Source organism: Eucalyptus grandis, chromosome 4, assembly GCF_016545825.1.
Source record: "Eucalyptus grandis isolate ANBG69807.140 chromosome 4, ASM1654582v1, whole genome shotgun sequence".
In the NCBI taxonomy this organism is placed as follows: Eukaryota; Viridiplantae; Streptophyta; class Magnoliopsida; order Myrtales; family Myrtaceae; genus Eucalyptus; species Eucalyptus grandis.
The window spans coordinates 9,155,116-9,167,018 of record NC_052615.1 but is presented as its reverse complement, the minus strand read 5'-3'; the positions used below and the strand labels follow the sequence as shown (position 1 = coordinate 9,167,018).

At 41.8% G+C, this 11,903-nt stretch overlaps 1 protein-coding gene and 1 pseudogene across 1 annotated transcript; one reads left to right on the top strand and one right to left on the bottom strand.

Moving 5' to 3' along the window:
* Positions 1-201: 201 nt before the first annotated feature.
* LOC120292881 lies at positions 202-3,272 on the top strand (annotated as a pseudogene).
* A 4,679-nt stretch (positions 3,273-7,951) lies between these two features.
* LOC120292476 (L-type lectin-domain containing receptor kinase IX.1-like) lies at positions 7,952-11,206 on the bottom strand. The gene is made up of 5 exons (XM_039310679.1): positions 11,024-11,206; positions 10,764-10,816; positions 9,952-10,046; positions 8,572-8,869; positions 7,952-8,486 (listed from the first exon to the last, which is right to left on the bottom strand). Exons 1-5 carry the CDS (start codon positions 11,204-11,206, stop codon positions 7,952-7,954), a joined length of 1,164 nt encoding a protein of 387 aa, XP_039166613.1.
* Between the last annotated feature and the right edge of the window lie 697 nt (positions 11,207-11,903).

Below are 11,903 nucleotides of genomic sequence, written 5' to 3'. Positions count from 1 at the left end.
GGGCGGAGCGAAACCCACGAGAGAGCCAAATAAAAAATAAAAAATAAAAAATCGGAAAAGGAGAAAAAAATACAAAGAAAATAAAATGCCAGTTGGCATTACTGGGCAACCTACTGGCCGACCTTATCCTCTTCCTTTATTTTATTATTTTCCATTTCCCATTTTCTTTTCTTTTCTTCCTCCTTGTCCCTCCTCTCTTTCTCTCTCCTCTCTCTTCTTCTTTATTTCACTTTTCATCCCGCAAAAAAGCAACGATTTTTATTTCATTCGCGCAGAGGAGGAGAGAGAGAGTGAATGTGCTATTGGGATCGACCCGGTGGAGGTGATACCAAACCCTAGATTTCTCGTTATCCATTTGCTGGGAAGGGGAGGAATTCAGATTCTTTTATTCGATTTTCAGATCGATAGCAATTTCTGCAAGAAAAAGATAGAGAGAGAAAGAGAGAGGGAGGAAGAGAGGGACAGGAATTTGGGTTCGTCGACAGCCGAGGTGAGTTGTTCTTTTCGTGTTATCTTTTACTTGGGTTTTCTGTTCAGATTGGGTCTGTCAAGTTTCGAGCTTTCTGCACCTCTCTTTGGTGGTCTGGTGGTGTCTTTGGTGGCTGTAGGTTCAAGAATTTCGGATTTTTCACTGTGTTATTGCTTGGGTGTTTTCAATTTGGTGTCTGCTGAGTAGATGAGAGGTTTCATTTTAGTGGGTCTGACGGCGTTGCGTTGATTGGTGCGTGTTCCAGATCGCGGCGGATTTCGGGTCCATTTCGAAGGGGAGGGATTTAGCGAGAGGGGGTTGGTCGGTTGGTTCTGAGGGGTTCTTTGTCGAGCTGGGATTGTCTCGAAAATGTTGTCGAAGTCGTATACCAACCTCTTAGATCTAGCTTCGGGGAATTTCCCGGTAATGGGCCGGGAGAAGAAGCGGCTTCCTCGGGTGATGACTGTTCCGGTGGACATATCGGAGCTCGACGATGATCAGGCCAACAGTGTGAGCTCGGATGTTCCGTCTTCGATTATTCAGGATCGGATAATTATTGTGGCTAATCAGCTCCCGTTAAAGCTAAGCGAAGGCCTGATAATAAGGGGTGGGCCTTAAGTTGGGATGATGACTCGTTGTTGTTACAGCTTAAAGATGGTTTGCCCGATGATATGGAGGTTTTATATGTTGGTTCTTTGAGGGTCGATGTTGACCCCAGCGAGCAGGATGATGTTTCGCAGCTTTTGTTAGAGAAGTTCAAGTGTGTCCCGGCATTTTTACCTCCTGACATTTTGTCAAAGTACTACCACGGGTTTTGTAAGCAACACTTGTGGCCGCTTTTTCCACTACATGCTCCCCTTTTGCGGCCAATCATGGTGGCAGGTTTGATAGGTCCTTGTGGGAGGCTTATGTTTTGGCAAACAAGATTTTCGCAAAAAGTGATTGAGGTCATAAATCCAGAGGATGACTATGTCTGGATACATGATTATCATTTGATGGTGTTGCCTACTTTCTTAAGAAGGAAGTTCATCAAGCTGAGGATGGGGTTCTTTCTCCATAGCCCTTTCCATCATCAGAGATATATAGGACTCTTCCAGTTAGGGAGGAGATACTCAAAGCACTTCTTAATGCTGACCTGATTGGTTTCCACACGTTCGATTATGCTCGGCATTTTCTATCCTGTTGCAGTAGAATCTTGGGTGTGGAGTACCAGTCGAAAAGGGGTTATATCGGTTTGGAATATTATGGAAGAACAATTGGGGTAAAGATCATGCCTGTTGGGATCCACATGGGCCAGATTCAGTCTGTATTGAAACTGGCAGATAAGGATTGAGAGTGGATGAGCTGAAGCAGCAGTTTGAAGGAAAGACTGTATTACTTGGGGTTGATGATATGGACATTTTTAAAGGTGTCAATCTGAAGTTGTTGGCAATGGAGCACTTACTAAAACAGCACCTAAGTGGCAGGAGGGCAGTTTTAGTGCAGATTGCTAATCCTGCTAGGGGAAAGGGTAGTGACCTTGAGGAAATACAGGCTGAAATACATGCAAGCTGCAAGAGAATTAATGAAACTTTGGTCGACCAGGTTATGAACCAGTTGTCTTTATTGACAGGCCAGTTTCTCTTAGTGAGAGAGCCGCATATTACACTGTTGCTGAGTGTCTTGTGGTCACAGCCGTGAGGGATGGTATGAATCTCACGCCTTACGAGTACATTGTATGCAGGGAAGGAGTTTCTTACTCAGGATCCTGTTCAGATTCAACTGGGCCCAGAAAAAGCATGCTTGTTGTGTCCGAGTTTATTGGATGTTCTCCTTCATTAAGTGGTGCTATTCGCATCAACCCATGGAACATTGAGGCTACTGGTGAGGCATTGAATGAGGCAATTTCAATGCTTGATCCTGAAAAGCAATTGCGCCATGAGAAGCACTATAAGTATGTTAGCTTGCATGATGTGGCATATTGGTCAAGAAGCTTCTACCAGGATTTGGAAAGGACATGCAAAGACCATTTTAGAAGACGTTGCTGGGGAATCGGTTTGAGTTTTGGTTTTAGAGTTGTGGCACTGGACCCCAATTTCAAGAAGCTGTCAATTGATGCAATAGTATCTGCTTACTTGAGGTCTAAAAGTAGGGCTATATTGTTAGATTATGATGGCACTGTAATGCCGCAAACATCCATGAACAAGAGGCCAAGTCAAAGAGTTATTTCAATAATCAACACGCTTTGTGCTGATCCAAAGAACATGGTGTTCGTGGTTAGCGGAAGAGGCAAAACCTTGGGGAATGGCTTTCTTCTTGTAGCAAGCTTGGGATTGCTGCTGAACATGGTTACTTTATGAGGTAGTATGTTGTTCTTAATTGTAGGTTAACAACCTTACTTCTTTCATGATTGGATCACCTCCCTTCGGAACAATTTTTCTTATACACCTGATGCTTATCTGTTTGGGATGAAATATCAGGTGGTCTGCAGATGAGGATTGGCAAGCTTGTGGACAGGGCAATGATTTTGGCTGGATTCAGATGGCTGAACCTGTTATGCAACTGTACACAGAAGCCACTGATGGGTCTTCCATTGAGAAGAAAGAGAGTGCCTTGGTTTGGCATCATCGGGATGCAGACCCAGGTTTTGGATCAAGCCAGGCAAAGGAGATGTTGGACCATCTAGAGAGCGTGTTGGCTAATGAACCTGTTGCTGTGAAAAGTGGTCAATACATCGTTGAAGTGAAGCCTCAGGTACTCATTTTATCTTTGGCTATCAATTATGCGTGAACATGTATTCCTTTTGAGTTTAATTTGTTTTAGAGAGCATTTATCAACAATTATGTCAAAAGATGCTCAGGGTGAGTCACTAAATTACTAATTGCAGTTCATTCCAGTCTTTTTACTCACTTCAATATGCAGTGGAGATTACCATAACATCTCCTTATATTTGCAAGCATATACTATGAAAACAAGAACGTGATTGGTTCTGGAATTGATATTCTGTTCATCATCTAAGAAAATTCATTTAGTTGAAGTTACTGACCATAAGTAGTTACTTTCCTCCTTGAAAGCTAACATTGTTCTCCTGAAATCTGAATAAGAATAGAGCTTGGTGGAGACTGTGCACCTTTCTTGTACGAATGTATTATACTACGTATGTATAGTGTTCTCTTTATGCTTGTGAGTTCCCTTAAAGAGCTGGTTGTCGTATTCTTATGAGTGGCCCAAGACTGCACCATCTTGTTCATGTGCAATTATTCAACGGCAGTCATGAGAGTTATCTCTTGATTGATATAAGTAGGGAAGATTAGTTTATGCAAGCTAGCATCGGTGTTGCGGCATTGTTTAGAAATTCTACAGTGGTGAACTTTCCGACATTGTCTGAAGTCCTGTCTTAATTTGTGAAAAATGATCAGGCTGTTTCGTTGTGTGCTACTTAGCCTTTTTCCCCCGATAATCTGAAAAGCCATTTGACAGGCTGATTTTGCTGCATCGTTATGTCAAATTTACAATAAACATAACATGGGCTCATCATATTCCCCAGCATACGTGTTTGATTTAAGGCAATATGATTAGGGATATAAACTATCTTTTTGTGGTTCTGTGTGGAATGTCTCGATTGGGCTTCTATGCCATTCAATGCTAAAAGTGCCACGATGAAATCATTTGCAATTCAAGTTTGCCTGTCTAATTTGTTGCAATTTAAATCAATTGCAATTCTTAACCACAGAACACTTTGAATTGGTCACTGAATATGGGGTCCGAATTGAAGATTTCTTCTGGCAGGAAGTACTGGGAGTGGGAATGAGTGTTATAAGTATGGATCATGATACATAAGGGGATCTTAGCTTTCCATCTGCATGGCACCATGTTCAAAATTCATTAAAGGAGATTTTTATTCTAGTGGTCATCTTTTTCTTGTGAGTGAGCATAGTTTTCTCCCTGCAAACAGATAAAAGCTGTAATAAAAGGCATGTGTAATGTCCCAATTTGTGTGGCTCTGTTTTTTTTTTTTTTTTTCCCGCCCCCAGGGGGGGGTTCTCCTCTAATGAACTGATAAAAGTTGAACATTTAAGGAGGCAAAGCATGAGGTGGATCTATAGTCATAGTGAGAAAGATGTTACTCATGAATTTCTCCCGTCCTGTTCAAATCATTGGACAACTAGTTTAGGAGGTTGACAACTTTTCAAGACAGGATTATCTTTTTGCTGATAAGGGTGAGTGCAATATATTCTTTGGATGTCATATGGCCGACCCTGTTTTCACCTGCTGTGCATTCTAAAGTCGAGCATCTCTTTAGCTTGTGATAAACTATTTAAATTTTGGTTTGCAGGGAGTAAGTAAGGAGTGGTTGCAGAGAAGATATTATCTTCGATGGCTGAGAAGAGAAGACAGGCTGACTTTGTGTTATGCATCGGTGATGATAGATCTGATGAGGACATGTTTGAGATTTTGGCGGTGCTGTTGCCAGTGGCACTCTTATCTTCGAATGCATCCGTTTTTGCATGCACTGTTGGACAGAAGCCGAGTAAAGCAAAATATTATTTGGACGACACATCTGAAGTTGTTTTGATGCTTGAAAATCTTGCAGAAGCTTCAGATGTTCCAAGCTCACCATCATCAGAAGAAGTAGAAGAAGAAGAAGAAGAAGAAGGAGAAGTTTCCCTCTAGAATGATGCCCAAAATTTTGTCAGATGACAAATTCAATCTTTCAAAAGCCCAAGACATAAATACCACGCTCATCAAGTTTTATTATGGTGATCATTTTGCTTCGATGAAGAGAAGCATGGTGAAGAACTACTCTTGAGGCTGACACAAACATAAGCAGCTCCAAATTGTCAAATCACAGAGAATAGAAAGATTTCTCATGGAGGGCTTGTTTAGGATGATTAAGTACGTCGAATGTCATCAAACGTCTGACCAGGTATCAATGTCCTTCGGCTTCATTTCTGGAGAATTGGATAGGGAATTTCTTGAATATTTACTTGGAAAGCACTGAGCTGACCCATTCAGTTGATTATGCACATGCTTGAGACGATACATATGCAAAGACCGTCTGTTGTTGGAATTGTATTCTCATACCCGTTTTTCTTGTTTTTGCCGTGTCTCTCGAGTAACTTGTTGAAATTAACTTTTGACAAGCCATGTAAATGTTACAGCTGATGTTGGAAGTTTTCTTTTGTCTATTTCAATGAACATTGTTCCATGTTATTTTTTATTTTTGGTTGACATTACAGAATGGCTGGCTAGTCTTTTTGAAAGTGCCGGTGTTTGTAGAATTACAATTTTCTTTATGGGAAGAAAGAGTGTCCCTAAGCTAAGGAAGGACTTGGCTTCATCATTGTTCTCAGCCCCTTGAGAGGATGCACACAAAGTTCGTCAAATGTTGTCATGGTATCTGCAGGAAGGCTGCTAAGGATGTGAAAACTCGATTGGAAGGAGTTCAATATATTCTTTTGCACATGACTTTGAGGGCTGCGACTGTTAGAATATTCGACTTATCTTGGAGAGTGTTAGCCAGCCAGCTTTCCTGTCTCACATTAACGAAGCTATTGATGTAGAGCCAAAAGGGTGTGAGCAAGCAGTTTTCATGCTCCTGAATGCGCAGCTTTTTGTGCTTCTGGACTCATGCGTGGGCTCGAAGCTGTCTAGATCATATTGTCACTGCTCAAATGGACCAAAACTGATCCGTCACAACGCCCTGGGTTCTGGAATTGTCCTCAAAAGATCGTCGCGTCGAGCCATTGTTTTCTTTGGTTCTTCCTCGAACAGAGAAGAAAGCAGGGAGAATAACATCATATCCAAAGTGGAAGGAATACATGAGGAGTATAGTAATTCATGTGTTTGTCAGTCTTAATCATTTTCAAAGATTTGCATAGTGTGAAGCAAAACTCTGCGGGTTGATATTTGATTCAAGCTCCGTTTGCTAAACGAAAATGAACTTTGCTGGACAATTATTTTCAAGGGAACTTATAATCAAGGAAAACTTATTTCTTCTTTCCCTGTTTGCCGGTACTTTACAAATAATACGGAAGTCATTTGTCGATGTTTGTTACAGAAAAATTACGAATTGCAAATGTAATAAAAAGTTTCGAGTACCATCTCAGGTTTCAGGTTTGGGTCCAGGTTTTTGGGCTTGGCCACTAGGGTCTTGCGCGTAGGAGGGCGGCTGGGCATGGGTGTTGGTGACTCAGTCTTGGCCTTTGGGGACCGTAGTGCGGGCATTGACAACTGAAGAGCGTTCGTTAGGCACCTAGGCCTGATGTGTCAACCTCCGGGATCCAAGTCCGAACACCGGTGTGCAGTTGTATTTTGGAAATGATTTGCGATTTAAAAATAGAAAGGTAAGTGTAGGTTCAACTATGAAAGGAATTTTCATCGACTCACTTTCCCAAGCAATTCAAATGCCGGAAAATGAGAGAATGTTTTTGTACAATAAAGTTCCCGCGATATAAATGGAAAGTAAACACACATTATCCGAAATGTCTCCGGGAACCAACCCACTTGGGAAGTTACAACTCATGTAGTAGTCAAACTGAAATCAAGAGCTCATTCTGCAATTGAAATCAATGCTGGGGACGATGAGCAAGAAGATTGCTTAGACAAACATGTGGTCATTTTGAAGCTATTGACCAACTGGTTCACCACCAGTCGAGGCACCAAAGGATGAACGGAGCAACCATGTCGACACCATAGGCGGAGGAGGTGCGGGATAAGACGGGATTGGCAATGTTGATGGCAGAGCGGGTGGCAAAGCATTGAAGTTCAAAAGATTTAGTGCTTCTCGTATAGAGGCCGAACTTGAGTCTGGATGAGCACGCCAAAGCCCTACGATCATCATCAAGCGCTCCAATTGATTCTCATCGAAATCATTGCCTAGTTTCGGGTCCACTACATCTAGCAGCTTTCAAATTCGATAGAGCTCCCAAACGCAATCCAAGAGCCCAACTTGGTCTTCAGTTGCCCAGGAATCCACAACTCGTTTTCCACACGCTATTTGTATTTGTAAGAAGACAATACCAAAGCTTTATACATCCGATTCCTAGCTGGCTTTCCCTGTGTAAAAGTATTCAGGAGCCATATAGCCCACGGTTGCCCCTTTGGCATGGTTAACCATCCTAGCCAAGCCAAAATCCCCCAATTTAGCACCAAAGTCGGAATCGAGCATGATGTTGCTTGTCTTTAGATCCCGGTGCAAGATACATTGTTCCCATTCTTTGTGGAGTTATAGCAAGGCTGAGGCTATGCCTTACACAATTCTGTACCGCTTTTCCCACGTAAAAAATGTACGGTGCTCGAATAAGTGAGAGTCTAAGCTACCGTTAGACATGAACTCATAGATAAGGAGGAGTTCCTTTTTCTCATGACACCATCCGATAAGTTGGACCAAGTTCTTTTGCCTGAGTCAGCTTATGGTTTTTACTTCGGTCATGTACTCCTTTATCCCTAGTCTTAAATCTAGAGTGATCTTCTTGATTGCAACACTAGTATTCACACCAATTAAGCAACCTTCATAAACTCTTCCGAACTGCCCTTTCCCAAGCAATCGCGCATGTGCAAAATTATCAGTCGCCGCGACAAGTCCCAAAACGAGAACTTCTTTGGTCCCGTCACTTGGTCAAATTCTTCATCAATTGACAGGACATCATCCTCCTCTCCAAGTTTGTTATTTGTCTTTTTCTTTGACCTATGACCAAACCAGGCAAGGCCTAGAACTAGAGTGAGCAACAAGGAGGCTAAACCTATGACTGACCACACCCATGACTTGCTCCCCTTTGCTCTGACCTTGTCCCCTGTGTTTCTGTCTGCAGGAGAAGAATTGATTGTGCTGTTTACATTTTCGGTGACGCGTAGATTAGAGCTAAATTCCCATGAGTACAGAGTAGGCAACTCAGAGCTCAACCCAGTGGCCGCCGAGAAACCGACCGTCACCCATTCTGGCAAATGCTCTGTCAAATTAACTGAATAGGAGAGCTCGGCAACGTTCCCTTTTGGATCCGCGGCATCAATCATGAGGACACTCATATTGCGCATGCTAGAATTGTATGCTATTAAAGCATTGATCAGTCCACCGCTCATGATTTTGTCCCTGAACCAATAAACACACATGGTCGACAGACATGATGTTATTCAAGTCTACACTGACATGTTCACGCTGGGGGTCCCCAGAACTGTTGTAGAAAGCGTTGAATTCCACGGCAACAAATGTGGTAGAAGGGTCTCGGATCCCACTTACAACAGTCAGATTGCATCCCCCCGAGTAGCTCGGGACGTCGGATCCGTTGGGGGAGAGAAAGAACATCAATCCGTTGCCAAATGCCTCGTTATGTTCTGAATCGAAGGCGAAGCCGAACTGAGTGGTGAAGTCTGCCACATTGCGGGTCAACTTATCCCAAAGGTGCACCGGTTCGTGGTAACCTGCTTGACCCACGCTATAATTACGTTTCCATCATAATAGCTCATGGTGAGCTGGATGCACGAACTTGACAGATACGGGTTGTGTCTGGGGACAATTCGCCCGTCGAAAGGCGGAAAATTAAACGATAAACCATCACTTGACACCGAGGCAATGGACGTGAGCTTAGATAGAAGGAAAGACTACAAGTAATCCTTGAAGCCTATGCATGTTCTCTTAAAAGAAACTTGTTTCTACGTCTGAGTGTTTGGGTGTCATTGCTTAGGCTGTGAGTTTTATTAAAGACCGCTTTGGAATGGTTAATGAAAACAGCGGGAAAAGACATGCCAGCTTCGAAAACACCGGGAAAAGGCGTGCCGGCTTGGGAGTTTAGGACTTTGCTAATTGGAGTTTTCCCTTGTTCGGCCCCAAAGACACCTGGCAGGAGATAAACGAGGAAGGAAGACAAGGTCAAGGGCACGTCTGTCTAAAAGATTAAGTACAAAAAATAATGTGCGAACCTGTCTGTTAACGTTTGCATTTTTTTTTTAAGTGTTTTGAATTTCAAAGAAAAGTCATAGTGTGTGAATCCAATATTTTCACCGAGCAAAAAAAGTAAAACTAAAAGTCCATCCAAACTAATTCTTAACCATGTTTTCGAAGACAATTCTTCTAATTGGTGAGTTCTATAGACTCACCTATGTTTATATTTGGTTTAAATTACATGTTGATGATATTTATAATTAACATAATAGCAGAAGTAAACTTCCCTCCAACAAAGTTTAAGTTCTATATGCGTGCCATTTCTCTAACTTCGATAGGTTACAACTTCAACAAAGGTTACAACTTCAACAAAGGCATTCTTAGCTAGAGAATAATAATGATGTGAAATTATTCTTTTAACATGAACTGCGTTGTATAAAAGAATAATCTTTTCCTACCGTCGAACGAGTTCATAGTAGTTTTCGAAATAGTGCAATCAAATTGTTTCTTGGAAAATTTCTACGTAGTGGCAAAAATATCGAACGTGGTGACTCTAGATATTGGCATAGAGAAAAATGACGATAGAAAGTACTTGACTAAATTTAGAGATGCTCAAAAGTACCTGAGAGACTCACGGATTCTGCGGAATCAGCATGGCTGGGTTGTTTCTCTGGTGGGTAGTAAGGGTCGCAAATTAGACGCGGGCCCACTTTATACCTGTACAGAGTACCTTGTAGAAAGGTAAATGATACCAGTCAAAAAAGGCACTAGTTAGTTTTTTAGATCTCTTCTTTAAGTGAATGTAAATGCACTTAGGTATCACGATTTTCTCTTTTCTTGAAGCCTCCGACCCCATTTCACCGTTTGCTCGGCTTTCGATGATATCAAGTTTAGGGTGATGTTACTCTTAGACAAGAGCATATATCTGGTACATTTTTATAGGGAGCGTCGAACATGATAATAATGAGAATTTTGGCTTTTAGATTTGATAATTTAAACAAAAAAGATATAAAAGAGTATAGGATAAGAATGTCTGATTGACGTTAAATTCCGTGGCAGCTAAGTTCTGAGTTCCAAACATTCAGTTTCATTGTTAAATAAAAGAAATTTTTTACTGGTCAACAAAAAGAACAGAAGAAAAGTAAGCATTTGTTTAATTATGAAATAGATTTTCGGGGTTCATTTTCCTAAGCAATCCAAATGTCGGAAAACAAGAGATAATGTTGTTGAGTAATGAAATTTCCATGAAATGAATAAAAGTTAACTGAACATTCTCCGAAATCTCTATGGGAACCAACCTTATGGGAAATTCAATTCAAGTAATAATCAAACTAAAACTGAAATCAAGAGCTCATTCTACATTTGAAATCAACGCTGAGGACGATGAACAAGAGGATTGCTGAGAAAACATGTACATTTTGAGGCTAGACCAACTGGTTCACCACCAGTGGAGGTGCCAAAGGATAAATGGAGTAACCATGTCGACGCTAAAGATGGAGGGTGCGAGATAAGACAGGACTGGCAACGTTGATGGAAGGGCAGGTAGCGAAGCATCAAAGTTCAGAAGATTTAGTGCTTCTCATATGGAGGGCCGAACTTTAGAATCTGGATGAGCATACAAAGCCCTATGATCATCAAGCACTCCAATTGATTCTCATTGAAATCCCTGCCTAGTTTCGGTCCAGCGTGTCTACCAGCTTTAGAATTCCATAGAGCTCCCAAACCCAATCCAAGAGTCCAACTTGTCCTTCTGTTGCCCATGAATCCACGACTCGTTTTCCATTCGCTATTTCTAAGAAGACAATACCAAAGCTATTTACATCCGATTCCTTACTGATTTTCCCTATGTAAAAGCATTCAGGAGCCATATAGCCCATCGTTCCGATCAACACAGTCGTTTGTGCCCCTTTGGCATGGTCAGCTAGCCTAGCCAAGCCAAAGTCCCCCAATTTAGCACTGAAGCCCGAATCAAGCATGATGTTACTTGGCTTTATATGCCGGTGCACAACACATTGTTCACTTTCTTCGTGGAGGTATAGCAAGGCCGAGGCTATGCCTTGCACGATTTTGTACCGCTTCTCCCATATAAAAAATGTACGGTGCTCGAACAAGTGAGGAGTTCCTTTTTCTCGTGACACCATCCAATGAGTTGGACCAAGTTTATGTTCTTGACTCGGCTTATGGTCTTCACTTTGGTCGCATACTCCCTTAGCCCCTATCTTGACTCTAAGAGTGATCTTCTTGGTTGCGACATTAGTATTCACACCAATCAAGTAGCCTTCATAAATTCTTCCGAGCCCTCATTTCCCAAGCAATCGAGTATCTGCAAAATTATCGACGAAATCCCTAAAGGAAAACTTCTTGCGTCCTGTCACTTGGTAAAATTCTTCATCAATTGATAGGACATCATCCTCGTCTCCAATTTGGTCATTTGTCTTTTTCTTTGACCTGTGACAAAACCAAGCAAAAACCTAGAACTAAAGTGAGCAGCAAGAAAGAGCCTAAAGCAATGACAGACCACACCCATGACTTGCTCCCCTTTGCTCTAACCTTGTCACCTTTGTTTGTGTATGC